Source organism: Gobio gobio, assembly GCF_949357685.1.
Source record: "Gobio gobio genome assembly, chromosome: 21".
In the NCBI taxonomy this organism is placed as follows: domain Eukaryota; kingdom Metazoa; phylum Chordata; class Actinopteri; order Cypriniformes; family Gobionidae; genus Gobio; species Gobio gobio.
The window spans coordinates 23,277,990-23,296,242 of record NC_137117.1 but is presented as its reverse complement, the minus strand read 5'-3'; the positions used below and the strand labels follow the sequence as shown (position 1 = coordinate 23,296,242).

Below are 18,253 nucleotides of genomic sequence, written 5' to 3'. Positions count from 1 at the left end.
CTGAAACAAATGCAAAACATAACAATTACAATTTATTTTAAAGGTGCAAATCAAATCTTGTATGCACTCAACTCCCCCTTTCCTCTCGCCTTAAGCCTTGTTTGTACTTTCGCCTGGCTCCGCAATGCGAGCTTCCGCTGACTACACGCGCTCCTCTCCGAACAGACGAGGCGTTTATACTCGACGCACTCGCCGTTGTACTATTCTTTGAAACGACAGAGGGCGACTCGGAGTAATTGTTTTATAAACCATCTTGGTACCATTACCAAGTAAGGTACACATGTGACAATGTTTACTTTAGTAAACTTTACCAAAACAACACTACAAAAGAATCATGTAAAACCCCAGTAAACCTTGAGATTATTACTTGTGACATTAGAACAAAATATATGGATAGGAGAACATATAGGCCTACAACTATATTTTCTAATTTCTCTAAACATTTTAAACATCAAAACATTGAGTTTCGTTTACATTTTTATTAAACATGGACCTTTATTTTCATTAAAAGGGCTTATTTCTGCTTATTTTGTAAATATAAGCAACTAATTTAGACGTGTAAACTGGGTGCCAGTGTGATGAGACGTCATGCTCGGCCAGATTCACCTCGAACTCGTGCATCTTCGGATGGGGAGAAGTGCGGAAAGTTACAAAATTTGTTGTGCACACCGTCAAGCGAAATGGGGTCTCGCGATTTCAACGCGATGACATTTTTGCCGTGTGCACCTTCGTACACCTAGGGCTTTACTGTCCTCTTTATTACACTACTGTTCCAAAGAATGGGGTCAGTAAGATATTTTTTTAGATAAATTAATACTTTTATTTCACAAGGATGCATTACGTTGATCAAAAGTGACAGCAAGACATTTAAAATGTTAAGAAAGATTTATATATATATAAAAACAAAAACTGTTCTATTTATCTAAGAATCCTGGAAAATGTTTCAACATTGATAGTTATAAGTTGTTTTAATACCAAATGAGAATAGACTTATTTCGAAAGGATCATGTATGTGACACTGAAGACTGGAGTAATGGCTGCTGAAAATGAAAGGATTAGTTCATTTCAAAATGAAAATTTCCTCACCCCTATCTCATCCAAGGTGTTTGTGTCTTTCATTCTTCAGTCTAAAAGTTTTTTGAGGAAAACATTCCAGGATTTTTCTCCACATAATGTATTTGAATTGCAACCAACGGGTTGAAGGTCCAAATCAATGCAGTTTCAAAGGGCTTCGAAGGGCTTCAGAGGCTCTGCACGATCCCAGCTGAGGAATAGGGTCTTATCTAGTGAAACGATTGGTCATTTAAAAAAAATCAACTTTTTAACCTCAATAGCTCATCTTGCGCTGCTCTGCGGCGCACCATGGATTACGTAATCACGTCGGAAAGGTCACGCTAGATGTAGGCAGAAGTACCGCCCCAAGCAAACGTGTGAAGATACAAACCCCCTTTACCAACAAAAACTCCATCTCAACTTCAAAATCGTCCGCCATCGTTGTTTTACCTTTTTTTGTTGCTAAAGGACGTTTGCATTATTCTTTGCACGTGTACTTTGTAGACACAGGGGCGGTACTTCTGCCTACATCTAGTGTGACCTTTACGACGTGATTACATAATCCGTAATGCGCCGCAGAGCAGCGCAATATGAGCAATTTAGGTTCAAAAGTATATAAATTTAAAATAAAAACATTTTAAATTACAGATAATTTCGCTAGATAATACCATATTCCTCAGCTGGGATCGTGCAGAGCCTCTGAAGGCCTTCGAAACTGCATTGATTTGGACCTTCAACCCGTCGGTTGCAATTGAAATACATTATGTGGAGAAAAATCCTGGAATGTTTTCCTCAAAAAACTTTTAGACTGAAGAATGAAAGACACGAACATCTTGGATGAGATAGGGGTGAGGAAATTATCAGGACATTTTTGAAGTGAACTAATCCTTTAAGATTTACCATCACAGAAATAAATGACATTTTAAAATATATTACTATAGAAAATAGTTATTTATATTGTAATAATATTTCACAATATTACTGTTTTTTACTATATTTTTGATCAAATAAATGCAGTTATAAAATATACCTTTTGAATACAAATTTTTGCACAGAATGTATAAATTGTTTGCCTTATTTTGTCTGTAATACCTGCTAAACCTTTTTAAATCAACTTCATATTCAGTTTCTTTTTATTCAGACGTTGTAAAAAAAGGTGAATTTTTTTTATTTGTTGCGTTGGTCAATGGCGGTCGTTGTACTGAAACGTAGTGGTGTGGGTGCAGCATCAAACAAAAACAAGTTTGCAGATTCTGATTCCCTTGCAGAAATTCCCTATTCACAGTGAGCCACGATTAATTTAGTCCACAAAAGGAAGTGTCTATTAACTGGGATAATACACAGATAAAGTGATTCATATACGGCTGGTCATGTGATCTCAATATGGCGGTCCTCAAAGCTTTTATGAGGCTACTGATAAAGAATGACTGGAGAGAACGTACAATAATTTAAAATACATTTTTCAAATGTTCTCTTTTTGTAAAACTTTTCTAGTGAGGAAAAAATGCATGTTTAAACTTTACGAATTGGATTTAGTAAATCTGCAGAATACAACTGATAGACTGAACATAATTAACCTGTCTTCTGAAATGCTTTCCAGCAGAGACATTCTCAATTAAATTGTCACCGTTTTTTAGTCTTCAGTGGCTTTTGGCCTCCAGATACAGTGACACATATCAAGCAGTTGAAACCAGCTATGAGAACGAGTCAGACCCAGAATGGAAGAAGTTGCAATTTTCTCTCAAGATAAAATGTCATGCCGCCAGATGAGAGGTAACAAAAACCCAAAATTAAACCAAGCTGGTGGCTCCTGACAAGGGTTTCAATATCTTTGCCATTTAACTGTCTGGTAAGAAATATATTCGGTCTTACATTTCGTCTGTAAAATGTACCCAGGATGCATCATTGCAGAGCAGTATTCCTAGCTAAGGGCTTGCATCCACCAGGGGGTTCTTGGAAAGATTTCAGTTTTTCAATTATGACTTGTCAAATGATACCTTACAACTAAAATGGCTGTCACAGATCAAAATAACTAATCAAGATCAGCATTGTTATTATAACTAAAACTATTAAAAATAGTTCTCATGAATTGAAATGAAGCTGAAATAAAATATAATACAAATATGTGATGGAAAAACTTAAACTTGAAAGACTAATTAAAATAAAAACCGATTAAAGCCGAACAGAAATATTTTATTTATAAAATTTAAAAATAAAGTTGCGAAAACTTAGACTAACATAAAAATGAACTCAAAAATATAAATAAAAACATTAATAAATACTATAGTAGCATATACTAAAATAACACGGATCATGATTAATGTCTAAATGTCTAAATCATATAGTTACTTAATATAAAAATATTGTATTGTAAATCCTTTATTAACCATTCTTATGTAAATTTGCATTGAATAGACAGCAAAATTGGTTAAAAATGTGAACAAAAGTTCACATTAACACAAAAATAGATAATGACAAATGGACAATTAACAAATAAATGTTCTCGAAAACTAATATCTCTGTAGAATTGTGATCACTGACATTTCCTTTTTTCATTTAGTGACTTTCAAAAGCAAAAGATTCATATCAAGGCAAAGGAAAGGAAAAGAAAGGTAGAACTGCACATACATAGAACAGGCATAGAGGAGGAATGCAAAGTTTACCAAAGTTATTAGGGACAGACCAAGAAAAGCAGAGAAGCCTTTAGTGATGCTCTGGTTTCATGTGGAAGCACAGTGTGGAGGAAGAGTTCAGACCTAAACAAGGAAGAGAGAGAGAGAGAGAGAGAGAGAGGTGCATAGAACAGTGCCCAGACAGAGAGAAAGAAATGAGCAAAGGAGGAATAGAGACAGGAAGCAAGAGTGACAGCATTTGAGAGATGCAATGCGTGAAGATAGAAGATCTGACATAACATGCATATGACCCCAAAATCATTCACTAATAATTGAGTACAAATTGTGTACTTGTTTGAGTACTTAATTCTGTTGCTGATCAATATGCATGCAATGTTTAGACAATATAAAGGTAGGTGTGATGATGATTGTAATATTTTTTTCAATAAATCCACATTCGTTATACTCTGTATGAGTCCATTTTGTGATCACGTTTTGAACAAGAGTACTGATGTAGCATGAAGTAGCTTTAGAAAACACTGCCGAGAAAAGGTTCGGTCACAATACATTTTCAATGGCTTTTGAAACCGCAGCAGAAAACAAACCCATCTTCAGAAATTGATTTGTTTCTCAGAGGGGAAGGTGCAGGCTTCAGGGAGCTGATTTTTCTCAGTTCGTGAAGCGGATGGAATTCAAATTAGCGCTTCTGCACTTCTGAACAAACTTAAAAAGGGCGCTTTGGTATGGAGATCATCTCTCATCAATGTCAGTGTTTTGCGTCTTTTCTTTGGTTAACGCCTGTATTGTTTGAGTGATTATCTGCGAGAGGTCTGGTATTAAATAGACTCACTATGATCAGGCACCAAGCCCAGTCCGGGCCTCAAAAGCAGCAACACTTTATTGCCCCCGGCCTGGATGAGCTCGATGGCCCGTGTGTGTGTAATGCCCTGCGTGGGTTCACCGTTGATCTCCACAATCTGATCTCCTACCTGTGAGGTCACACAAACAGAGTATTCTGTCATTTCAACAACCACTGATTTTCTTAAATGTAACAATATATAATATAATAAATATTGTTTTATGTTAGAATTTTTTTTTTCCATTTGTATTTTAATTTAATTGTATTATATTGAATGAAATATAATAACAATAAATGTTATATTTATTTAATTGTATTATTCAATAATGTTTTACCTTATATACAATATAGACAATATATATTTTAAGTTTAGTGTCAGTAATGCTTTTATTATAATATTTTGTTTCATTATGAATTTGATTTCTACTAAATTTGTTACAATGTTACATTTATTTTTTTATTTAAAATAAATGCGGTTCTGAACTTTTAATCACATAATTGAAAATAAAAAAAAATGCATCACAGTTTCCACAACTAACTGTTTTCAACATTGATTATAATAATAAAGGTTTATTGATCACCAAATCAGCATATTAAAATCATTTCTGAAGGATCATGTGACACTGAAGACTGGAGAAATGTATCATTACAGGAATAAATTAATTTTAAAACAATTATTTTAAGTTGAAATATTTCACAATATGACTGTTTTTACCGTATGTAAAATAAATATTATTTATATCCATAAATAAACAAACCCTTAGTGCGCATAAGATACTTCATTCACAAACATTTACCTGACCCCAAACTTTTGAACCGTGTATTATTCTATTTTATATAAATATGTAAAACATTATACATTCATTGTTTTGATATTGTTCTTTGTGTATCATTGTATTTGCTAGTATTGTAAGAACTCACATGAATCCTGCCATCTTTCAGAGCAGGACCGTCCTCAGCTAGTCTGAGGATGAAGAGGCCCATGTTATATTCCTTCCCTCCTCGCAGACTGAAGCCAAAACCTCTCTGTCCTCTCTCTAACTCCACGGGATAACAGCCCTGAAAAACAATGTTTTTGCATATTAAAACAAGAAATGATACACATAACTTAACTTCAAGGCGGTTCACATTACAAGTCACCAAACTATGCAAATATAATATCACACATTTCTTGCTTTCATCTAAAACACCAAAAAAGCAAACTGCTCTACCACACCTGTCAGCGCTAATGAGAAATGACACTTGATTTGCATCTCAGCTCAGTCTTTATCATTATATATGACTTCTTTTGCAAACATCTCCTCCATTTCATTGCTCATAAAGTTACTGTAGCATATGGTATGAAAGCCTAGGTGACAAATTCTTCCATCTCAAAATTTTAAATTTAATTTAATCTTCAGAAAACATGGGCTGCATAACAATTAAGTACTTAAGTCAGTTGAATAATCTGTGAACTCTATTACTGCAAGCGTAACACAAATTATTACTTGGAGAACTGCTGCCATCTCATTTAAATCTCACCTGCTTTGGTCCTGAGGTGATGACAGTACCCATCTCACCCTGAGGCAGGGATTTGTACTCCGCTCGGGCCATGGTGTCTTTCCTCTCCTCCGTCTCTACGCCATTCCTAAGTGACACAATTATACGCTACTTTAGAGCATTAAATGAACTGGTGAACAAAGTAAAAGCATCTCCGTTCATCCAACATCATGCTATCCAGCACGGCTAAGAGCGTTTTTGTTCGCAAGAATGTGCAGCAAAATTGTAATTCCTACAAAGAGGCTGATAGTCTCTGTTCCACACCTCAATGGTCTGCGGAGCTCATTACATCCTTTTGTTGGTCTTAAGTGTGGGCAAAAGCTTCAACAGTGGCTGCCCATCTTATCTGAGCCTTGACTGTTGTGCGAGTTTACAACAAGATTACTCAATTTCTTGCTGAAAAGAATGACCTGGACCAGGTGCTTGGGCTTGAAATGAAAAGAAAGGTAGTGAGTGTTCTTGACAGAAGAAACAGGTCTTTGAAAATGGAAGGATGTAAATGGAGTGGTAGAAAATGGGTAGGATGTCATGATACGCAACAGATATCATGTCTGATATCTGAAGAGCACAGTTTTGTACAGGTATAAAAGCCAAGCTATTTTTGCAGACAGTGTATTGGGTGTTAAAACAGTGCTTCTCAACTGCAGGGGCACATTTTATTTTGAAATATGTCCATGAAAATGTTAACACATCTATGCCTGAGAAAAACGTGTTGTCTTGATTCAGTATCTGCTGTCAGAGGAGATGATCTCAGGCTAATATGTCAGTGTCATTATTGTAATATTATTAAAATAAAAAGTCTCTCTCACCTCAGAAAAACTAACTTCTCTGTCCTGTCATACTGTGCACAAATGTGGAGACGCGTGTTGTGTATTACTTCACTATATAAAGAGCAAAAATGAAATTACGTGCATGCAATGTCGTAGCGAAGTTAGTGAGTCATAAAATTACCCCAATAAATACTAATACATTTCTATCAGAACCAGCATTAACTTCTTGAGCAATTTGAGCTGTTTGATCAGTCCACACGGGCCAGCCTTCACTCCCCATTTTGAGCCTGTCGCTGGTTCACCACTGTTCCTTCCTTGGACCACTTTTGATAGATACTGACCACTGCAGACCGGGAACACCCCACAAGATCTACAGTTTTGGAGATGCTCTGACCCATTACACTTGTTTTCTGTTTCTTGTTTTTTTTTTTGTCATTACACATTTTTCCTGCTTCTAACACATCAACTTTGAGGACAAAATGTTCACTTGCTGCCTAATATATCCCACCCACTAACAGGTGCCGTGATGAAGAGATAATCAGTGTTATTCACTTCACCTGGCCATAATGTTATGATCGGTGTACACATATATAAATATAAAGCTGCGTTTCCACCCTAGGAACTTTGGGGTGGTACTCGGTGTGTTTCGACCGCAGGAACCAGGGTCTAAATGAAGTTCCGGGTAAATATTTCCCCCTCCAAACGACCCTGCTCGCGAGGTAGTACTTTTTCAAAGTTCAGGACCTTTCGGGGGTGGGGTGGGTGGGACTTGGGCGCTGAACATGCTGATTGGTTGAGCTCACGCAACATTTTATTTTATTTAATTCTGCATTTTTAAAAGTCTTTTGCGAGGTTCGTTCTGCGTTCAGTAAATATCAGTCTTGCTCTTTCTGTCCGATGGCGCGCGTTCGTCTGAGCCATCTCACGGTCAATGTCCGTAATAGCTGATATGTTGTCTTATTTTAAATCTAGCTTTACGAGCTTTCAGAATACGCTTTAGTATCAGTACTCGTCTCTTTTCCGCCATTTTGTTAATGACCTCTTTAGTAAACCAATACATAACCAGCAAAAGCAGCGCTGCTTGCATCTCCTCCATACTTGTTATTGTGGCAGACAGTATCGCGCAAAAATGATTACTGTCCGTCGTTGACTGGGAGGAACAGTCGTGCGCAGTCCTACATCGCCGGACTAATCTTCACGGTACTTTAAAGCTACACTGTGTGATATTTACCCCCATCTAGTGGTTAAAAGCTATATGACCATCCAATGAATATTAGTTTCTCTTCTTCTCAATTCCGATTTCGTTTTAACTCCTACGGTGGCCGATTTAGTCCAAGTTTAATATGGCTTCCAGTTCGACCTCGTCCACATTCGATACAGTGCCATCGAGTGTTAAAATCGCGAAAGGCGAAGCTTGAATTTACGGGTATGTCCCTCTTTGGCTGATGTACTTTCAAGATGGAGGGGCAACATGGCGACCCGCATTCGAACCCATTACCGTATGTATTTTCAATGGCATATTATAAACTTACGAGAATACTTTATTACTTGAAAGAGGTAAATATACATTAATGAGCACATATATTTTTGAAAGAAATAAGTGTTTTTAGCTAAAAATAAACTAAAAAAGTTACACAGTGTAGCTTTAAATCGCAGTGGAAACGCAGACAGTTGCAGGTCTGGGGGAAAAAAAGTTCCTGGTACAAATTGTTCCGGGTAATTTCGATGGAAACGGGGCTATAATTAACCCACCCTTAAACCTACTCATAATACCAACCCTGTCCCTAACCGTACCCGTATACCACCTCGATAGAAGCAAAAGTGTTTGGCAATACACAATAAGCACATTGTACCAAACAATTATTTTTACATTGTAAAAGTGCCAAGTGGTTAAAGACACCTAATATAAATTGACCAAAATCACGTTGTTTAGATTATCACGGTTCTTATAATGTAATAAATAGCAATAAGACTTTGAAAAAACAGACTTTTAAAATAAAACTGCAGACTAAAAGGTTTGTGTGTTGACTGTAACGACTATGTGATGTGTGTGTATGTGCGTGTTATGACTGAACTGGCCGTCGGGATGGGGCTTGTACCTGTCATCTCGGTTGGCAGGTTGCTGTCCCATGGCTCTGTGCTGAGAGGCTGGGCTCTGCTTGGCTGAACTAGTGCCTGACGGAGGTCCGCTGTGTTCTGAAAAATAAATAGGATTATCAGTGTGGCAAAAACACATATACACACAACTCCATCCCAAGTTTCAGTTTCAACCTTCAAAGTCAAACGCTTTAACTTTTCTGTTTTAAACAAAAAATGTAATATGCAATCTACAGTTTCATTCCACTAGCTCATTGTTTACAAAAATAACGAAGAGAAAATATATTTTCACAATGCTTACCCTCCTCAGGCACGACCGTGAGGGCAACAGTGTTTCCAGCGTCTTTGATGAGCTGCACAATGTCGTTGTGTGACAGCTCAATAATGGACTGGCCATTGACAGCAGAGATGCGGTCACCCACTTTTAGCCGACCGCAGCGGTCTGTGGGACTGCCATCTATGATGCGACCAATCTTATGAGGGATAACTGGGGACAGAGAGATCAATGTTTATTTCATTTATACATCTTAGACATACTGACAGACTACAAGTACAACAAGATCTGAAATGGTTGTAAACCACTGAGAAGAGCTTTCAATAACTCCAGAAACAGCCGTCCGATTATGCTGTGTCGCATGATCAGGAAAATACATATATATGCTAATTAAAGGTGTAAATATAATGTCATTTATCAATGTTAAAATACTTTCTCAAACTAAAATAAAATGCAGGATGCTTTAAAATGATCAAAAGTGACATTAAAGACACTTAAAATGTTACAAAACATTCAAATAAATGCTGTTATTTTGAACTTCCTATTCGAAGAATCCTGAAAAAAAGTATTAAATTTTCCACAAAAATATTAAGCATCACAACTGTGCACCATTGATAATAAGAAATCAGCATATTAAAAGGATTAAGGATCATGGGACACTGAAGACTGGAGTAATGATGCTGAAAAAAAAAAAGACGTTTTCAACCTTACAGCATAATTTTACAAAAGTCTACAAATGTTCACAGCGTTTTCCCTTATTCATAACTAATCGTAATAGCTATTAGATCTGAATAGCTCTGGGTTTATTACTGTTATACTTCATATCTAAGCTAGCTTTGATTTTATTATTGTAATTGTACAGTACATCACACCTTCAAGCGACTGGATGAAAGACGTAATGTAGATTTCAGCCACATTTTCAACAATGTTCTGAGTCTGTAGTTGCACATCTATTGTACTAGAACAAGGTGTGCATTCTGAATCTGACAGCAAAGTAGCAAAAAGCTGAAGGATTGGGGTGGGGTGAGAAGGAGAGACAGACAGAGGCACCCAGCGAGAGACTAACGGAGAACAGCTTTGAAAGTAATTTCTCACCTCCAGGCGGAGGCTTGTTTTTAGAGGTGAGGATGACAAATCCGAAGCCCTCGTTGTCCTTGCGCTGAAGAGTGACTTCGTAGGGCTGAGGGTGGCTGTGGCCGGACACCTCGATGTGGGGGGGTTTGGGTGAGCCGTTGACCAGCGCTGGAGCTTGTGGAGCCTGAGGTTGTCCTCCATCCTCCTCCTCTCTATCTGCTCAAGCATATTCAATATTCAGTGTTTAAAGAAACAAAGATTTATGGTGTGTTCCAAGCCAAACACTACAGATGTGTACTGCACAGTATTATTTTAGTATTTATATGCCATTATAGTATTTATTTATATTTTGAATTTGCTTTTATTTTATTTTTCACGTTTTAGCTTTCATAATTTGTATTTTTTTGTTTATTAAAATTTTAGTACTTCAACGTTTTTAGTTAGTTTTTTAAATTTAAGTTTTATATAGTAATATTTATATTTTATTTTAGACATATTTCAAGCAATGAAAAATATTTGTTTTATTGTTTTAGTTAACAAAAACAACAGTGGTACATAACAAATTTAGTTGCAGATCATTTTTACAGTTCGACTTAGTTATTTATGGGTTATTGATTGGTCGCCAGTGAGTATTTCTGATTTAAATACTTGCCAAAGCCAGAGTAAGCTTTTATAGCATTCATTCCTAATGTTTTTCTTCAACCTCTTGCATGGTTTATAAAATAGTTAGGATAATTTGATAATGCTTTAAGCATCTAATAACACTGTACACTCAGTCCCACTCCTGCTTAACAATCAATCAATCAATCAATCAAGTTTTATTTATATAGCGCCTTACAACAACCAAAAGGAGCACAAGGCGCTTTCCAGAAAAACATCATTAGACAACATAATGTAACAACATTAATATACATAAAATAGCAGTCCAGTCAGAGGCTACGTGTTAAAAGCTTGTATGAATAAATGTGTTTTCAACTGTGATTTAAAACCACTCAGCACAGTGATGCTTCGTAAGTGTGCTGGAAGTGCGTTCCACAGCTTAGGTCCCAGGACGGCAAATGACCGGCCTCCAAACTTTTTGTACTTGAACTTTGGAATAACCAGAGAGGTATATTTAGAGGAGCGGAGAGTTCTGGCTTGCTGGTAGACCGTTACTAATTCGGCGAGGTAGGCCGGGGCCAGACCATAAATGGCCTTGAACACGAACAGCAGGACCTTATACTCCACCCTAAGCCGCACCGGTAGCCAGTGAAGCGAGCGGAGGACAGGGGTGATGTGTGAACACAATTTGTCATTTACATCCATTCTGCAAAACTGAGTCGATGCCATCTGGCCTTGATGATTCGTGAAAGAATTATAGGCAAAAAAAAACCCCTCTAACAATGCGCAACATGAAGTAAAACAAACAAACAAAATCCCTGTGTGATTTAACAAAACTGAAAAAGAACATTTATGAAAGTGTTGGGAAAAAAACTGCTATGAGGCATAAAGCCAAATTTCATTAATGGCCTCATAATTGATGTTTTTTCCAAATTACCCAGTGTGTGTTGTCTAGAGGCGTCTTTCTTTTATAGTTACTCAGTGCTTCTGAGTTATTGTTTTGTTGGCACATAAAGAGTCCTTTGCTTTGACTGAAAACACTGGTCATTAAATTTTGATTTTGTGGTTATTATTTTATAGCTCAACTCTGCCTTTCCCTCAGAACTAATGGAGCGAAACACTCATTCCTCACAGGGAGTGGATCGTGTTCCAAACATGAGTGCTGGGTATGACTGAAACCTCTGGAGGACGGCATTCAAGACATAAACGCAGGCATGCACTGATCATATACGGATACACAGGGTACACACCTGGATAGGTGAGCTTTCTGCGCACGGTCAACATCACCTGCCCGTTGCGGGCAGCGTTGGTCATGAGCTCCAGAACTTGTTTGTGAGATTTTCCTTTGACGGGAACGCCGTCAATGCAGATGAGCTCATCTCCAGCCCGCAGACGCCCATCCTTCTCTGCAGCACCAAGAGGAACGATGGCACCAATGTACACCTAAAGAGAGACGGCGTGGTTAAAGGTCACATCATTTTCCGTTGTGACAATATGGTGACGAATCACTGCATAGCATGTCAACGCTCACTGGCTGATCTGGTCCTTCTCCGCCCAGCACTCTGAACCCGAATCCCGTCTCTTGGTTCCTCTTGATAAACACATCCAGCTCTTTAGTGTTGGAGGCTGAAAAAACAAACAGCAAAGTTAGTTGTCGGCCATAAATATTGACCACAACCAGCTCACAAATGTAAAAGTGTAACTCACGTTTGCTGTCCAGCATGGCTTTTGACTTGAGGTAGAGCTCAGATGGGTCCAGTTTTGGGGAGTTGGAGCGGATGGCATGCGGAGGGAAGGGGAGGGACTGGGGTGCAGGCTCAGCCGGACTGGGAGTTTCAGTACTGATGGAACTGGTGGCTATGTCCTGCTTCTGGGTACCTGGAATAGCTGAGGTGATCTAAAAGAACAGATGGACACACAGAGCAACAAACATTACCCAAGCTTCATCATCGTTACAGCACTTTAGTGAATAACACCATCTTACATGCTATTTCATGCATTTTGACTTATTTACACTGTTAAAGAGTTGGATTTTCATGCTAAACAAGGAAACTTTTGAACAAGTATGGCCCTGTATGATGACATAAAGGGCGGAATTCCTTGTTTGGGCACTTCTCCCGGATGAGCGGATGCGCACATCAACCAGATCAAGAGCAAGAGCCTGCCTGTCAATTTGCTTCGTTCAGTTACTGGAGCCGTCGGCAGCGCTGTCATTTTGTTTTTAGAGCACAAAATCAACAATGTCACTAAAGAAGTGTGTTTCTGGTTTTGAGGGAAAGACCTTGTTCAGCTTCCCAAATAACCCAGCGTTAAGGAAACAGTGGATGCAGTTTGTTTTTCCGGAGCAGCGACGGAGTTCTGCAAGTGTGTTTGAGTGAAACTGCATCGAAAGTCTGTGTTTTGTTGGCAATCGGTGCAGAAGTGCATATAATGTATACAAAACGTACGTATAGTAAATCGAAAGTTATCCAGGGATAATGCCATGATATATTGTGTGTGTGTGTGTGTGTGTGTGTGTGTGTGTGTGTGTGTGTGTTCCGTGTGTGTGTATGATTTACGAGGAAACAAATTTGTATAATGACACAGGTATTGTACTGGTATTATGACGTAAACATGAAATATGAGGACATTTCACAAACGTTTTTGCTTTAAAAACAAGCTAAACAATGTTTTATTAAAAATGTAAAACTGCAGAATGTTATCCTGTGATGGGTAGGTTTAGGGTTAGGGCTAGTGTAGGGGTATAGAATGTTTATACAGTATAAAAACCATTACGCCTATGGAATGTCCTCACTTAGATAGCAAAACAAACCTGTGCGTGTGTGTGTTCGTTTCTCTTTAGCCTCACCCACTGCAAGCCTTCACGAGTTCGGCTGTTTTCAGAAAGAATCGGTACAGCGTATCTGTCTTTTATAAATATGATAAAGCTAAAGACTCTTTGGAGATATGAATGATACAATACTACTCTACTACTCAAGAGTACCACCATGAGATTGGCAGAGACTGTGTGTGTTATGTACTCTTTAAGTACTATCCTAAACCCTGGCATCACTCATTAATATTAATTAGGCCATTATGTAAAATGCTTTAAAGGATAAATAAACAGCCTATTTGTTGAAACTGTGATGTATTGATCTGATGATCTGCTTGATCATGCATGAATCGTCATTATTTGTCCTGCAGTCACTCAAACGGGTCTTTATGACTCGCACTGTTGAGTACAATGCTATACAAACTGCACTGAAATTGATCATCAACATTAGAGCCTGTGTGAGAAACACTTGTGAGAGAAGCCCACTAGGATCGCTCCTGAGGGGCCTGTTGACTCAGCAGAGATGTTCGGTGCAGAAGATGTTGCTTGCCTCCAAGTGATTCGCCACATCCTGCTCTTAAAATAACATTATAGCGTTTGGCACTTGCTCTGTGAATAATGTACGACCGCAAGGAACCCGCTTTGCTGAAAAACCGAGAACGAGGCTGATAAATAATTCATCCTGTTTCATCTTCATTTCATCAAAATTCCCCAGTGTGTCTGAATTAAATCACCAAAATTGTGTAATTAAAAGACATTTAGCTGAACTTACAGGTTTCAGAGACTTTACGGGAGATGTCTGACCTGCAGGCACAAACAGACATAAAGAGGGAAATGAGAATGAGCAAGAACAGTTAGAAAGGGACGTTCTGAGACTAAATAATTAGTCAGGGCAATTCATCAGTTCATTTATTATATTTATAACCTTTAAATGTGGAGTGTGTCATTGGTCTGATAAACTGATTTGAGAGAAAGAGATGTTGCTGTTGGGATGCTCAAACAAACAGCAAATTTTCAACAATAGAAATCAGCCTACAAATGGCTTGCTTACTACAAACACTGTAAATATTAGCTAGAGAAAGTGCTGTATTTTAACATTTAAAAAAGTTTTGCACACTTTACCATTAATACCAATATCAAGAGATTTGTAAAATATGAATCATGTCAATATCTGTCTTCATGTGAAAAACATAACATACGCTACCGTTCAAATGTTTGGGGTTAGTTTTTTTTTAAGGAAAATAATAATAATAAATAATATTTTTATTCAGCATTTAATTGATCAAAAGTGAGAGCAAAGACATTTCTAAATAATGATTTCTATTTCAAATGCTGTTCTATTGAACTCTGTTCATTAACAAATCCTGAAAAAAATGCATCAAGGTTACCACAAAAATTTTAAGCAGCACAACTTTTTTTTTTAGCATTGATAATAATAATACAAAAAAATTATGTTTCATATCAGTATATTAGAAGGATTTCTGAAGGATTGTGTGACACTGAATCCTGGAGTAATGATACTGAGAATTCAGCTGCCATCACAGGAATAAATAACATTTTAAAATATATTAAAATAGCATTAAAAAAAATCTTTCCGACCCCAAACTTTTGAACGATAGTGTAGAGAAATTGAAAAAAATTATTAAAATTCAAAATGTTCATTCCTGAAGCAATCTGGTTTATATTAATACAGTGGCCACTAAGGGGCAGTGTACTCCACATTGCATTTATGTATACTGGAAAAGTACATTCGATTACATAATATACACTGTACACAATGTGGGGTATGATGGCCTGCGGCAAGCATGTATGCGTGTGTGCAATATGATGAAGCCCTGCATGTTAACCTTCAATGCTAATAAGGCCGCCTAGCAGTCTTTACTAAAACAAAATTGGCAATGTAGAACATCCACACCTGCTGTATGCTGTGCTTCGTGAAGATTTATGAGCATATAACTGTGTTTGTATATATCAGAGAAGAAAAGCTTGCTTATGAATACGCTTGACCTTTTGTATCCACAACCCGATAGCAACACTGTGACAGCCGAATCTTGGAAGTGAGCAAATGAACACAGAACCTGATATTTTCACTTGGGCTCCAGACAAACCACAGACTAGATGCAATATAGATCTGTGTGTATAGCCGCTATGCGCCCGCTGCTGTGCATGCAAATACAGGCTTCAGTTCAATTAAAACGCTGTCGGGGGTTATACTCTGCAAGTTCAGGAGATTGTAGAACTGGTGTAACAACTGTTTTGTTGTGTTCCATCTACTGTATATAAACTATTGATACACAAACTAAAGAGTAATTAAAGATGACATCACTTTACCTCGATTACTTCACAAACTAACATTAATCACCCCAGTAACCTGCTGTACCGAGTGCGATCAATTTTCAGTGTCATGGAGCATAAGCGCAAACGCTCTCCTTTAGGCGTTAACAGTATCATGATGATATATGAAGTTCAGTCTCGCTAAAATGTGAAGATCTCTCACTCACAAACAACCCTGTTTCCCTGTCACCCTCCCTGCTACGTCTCTCACTCTATTCTTCACACATCTTCAGTTTATATAATTCCTTTTTTTTTCTTGAACTTTACCTCTCTAAGGTTGCCTCTCTCTTTCTTTAAAGAGATAGTTCACCAAAAATGTCATCAGTTGCTCACCCTCATGTCATCCCATACCTGTATGACTGACTTTCTTCTGTGCAACACAAACATTTCTAAACTAAACGAGGACCAAACAACATTTATTGGACCCCTTTGACTTTCACTGTAGGAAAAAAAGACATTTGTTAAAATAAAAATAAAAATGTTCTACATAAGTTATAAAGAGTCATTCAGGTTTGAAACGACATGAGGATGATGAGCTACTACTGTTAACTAAGGGCAAATTTCTACATTGTTTTAACAACAATGTACTAAAATTGGAAACGTTTTTCATTTGCGATTTTCGCGTCCAGATGACAACATTGTCAAAACGATCCCTGTTCACATGGATCAACTAAAACGATTAAAAACGCTGTATTATACATGCCAGGCCAGTAGTTGGCGATGTCACTTTGTAAAGAAATACTACGTGCCTATAGACGGAACACGTAATACTAAAGACTGTAAAAAAATATGGACGTAGTGTCCGTGACGTCACCCGTACGTTTCTGAAGAGCAGTTTTGAAGCCTAAAACCCGGCCGTTGCCATCTTGGCAGCGTGTCATCGAGCGTCACTCCTGCATAGCTAAAAATGTACAAAGAGGCGGGATGTGAATGGAGCTGAGGTGCCTGGTTGCTGAAACCACGCCCACCTAGCTCGACCATAGTGGCAATCCACCCGTCACTCAAGTGGCCACGCCCTTAATTATGCTGAACTTTAAGGCTTAATATAATTTAAACGGATGAGTTATAAAAAAAAATCACACCCTCACAATTGTCATGAAGGGCAAAATGAGCTGTATAGACCAAAACCACAATTTGTACCAGGCTCTAAACATATATTTTTTTCTGTTGTAAAGTTGGGGACATTTTAACATGGGGAGATCAATATTTGACTCCCTTTTGAAGCCTGTCTCTAGCGGCCAGTCGATGAATTGCAGTTCAAGTCACTTCCGTGTTAGCTTCAAGAGAGACCGCGGGAGGTTGCTGCTTGCGTAATACCAAGCGGCAACCTGCCGCAGTTTCTCTTGAAGCCAATACGGAAGTGACATATACTGCAATTCATCGACTGGCCGCTAGAGACAGGCTCCAGAAGTTAAAATGCCCAACTTTACAGCGGATTAAAATATGTTTACAGCCTGGTACAAATTGTGGTTTTAGTCTTTACGGCTAATTTTGCCCTTCATGACAACTGTGAGGGGGATGAATTTTTTTATAACTCATTCGTTTACATTATATAAAGCATGAAAGTTCTGCATAATTAAGGGCGTGGCCACTTCGAGTGACAGGTGGATAGCCATTTATCTGCTGTCTGTTAGTCATCACGTCACTTCAGCTCCGCCCACGTCTCGCCTTTTTGCCCATTTTCTGTTATCCGGGAGCAGAGGTGTCAAGTAACGAAGTACAAATACTTCGTTACCTTACTTAAGTAGAAATTTTGAGTATCTATACTTTATTGGAGTAATTATTTTTCAGCCAACTTTTTACTTCTACTCCTTACATTTTCAAGCAATTATCTGTACTTTCTACTCCTTACATTTTAAAAATAGCCTCGTTACTCCTATTCCATTCCGGCATGTTTTCATTACGGCTTGTCATAAAAAGAAACTATCCAGATAAATCGTGCCATCCGGACAGAGTGAATTTGATTGTGGTTGGATGAGAAGGATAAACTCAAACCATCCCGACACCCTATTGGGTTGTAGGCGATCAATCACGCCTGCACCTGAACAAATCATACACCATGTTACCAGATAGGGCGGGTTCTCGCGACGAGCACGCACTTTCAGCCAATCAGCGATCAGCAGGCAGACGTGCTCATTCATGACTTTAGCCGGGTTTTTAGCGCGATGACTCTTAGCTGTATATTCCAGTGATCGCTATGACAGTGGCATAAATATACAGTAAGTTGTA

The 18,253-nt window shown here is 38.0% G+C and overlaps 1 protein-coding gene across 2 annotated transcripts in view; it reads right to left on the bottom strand.

Moving 5' to 3' along the window:
• The window catches only part of magi3a (membrane associated guanylate kinase, WW and PDZ domain containing 3a), a 167,689-nt gene that overhangs the window by 2,267 nt on the left and 147,169 nt on the right, over positions 1-18,253 (bottom strand). For both annotated transcript variants that reach the window (XM_079803371.1, XM_079803372.1), the window contains 10 exons: positions 14,463-14,494; positions 12,586-12,775; positions 12,410-12,504; positions 12,129-12,321; positions 10,300-10,494; positions 9,232-9,417; positions 8,933-9,029; positions 6,046-6,151; positions 5,446-5,583; positions 4,516-4,654 (listed from right to left, as the gene is read on the bottom strand). In XM_079803371.1, the coding sequence (XP_079659497.1) occupies positions 4,516-4,654; positions 5,446-5,583; positions 6,046-6,151; positions 8,933-9,029; positions 9,232-9,417; positions 10,300-10,494; positions 12,129-12,321; positions 12,410-12,504; positions 12,586-12,775; positions 14,463-14,494 (1,371 nt within the window). The remainder of the gene's footprint in view (positions 1-4,515; positions 4,655-5,445; positions 5,584-6,045; positions 6,152-8,932; positions 9,030-9,231; positions 9,418-10,299; positions 10,495-12,128; positions 12,322-12,409; positions 12,505-12,585; positions 12,776-14,462; positions 14,495-18,253) is intronic.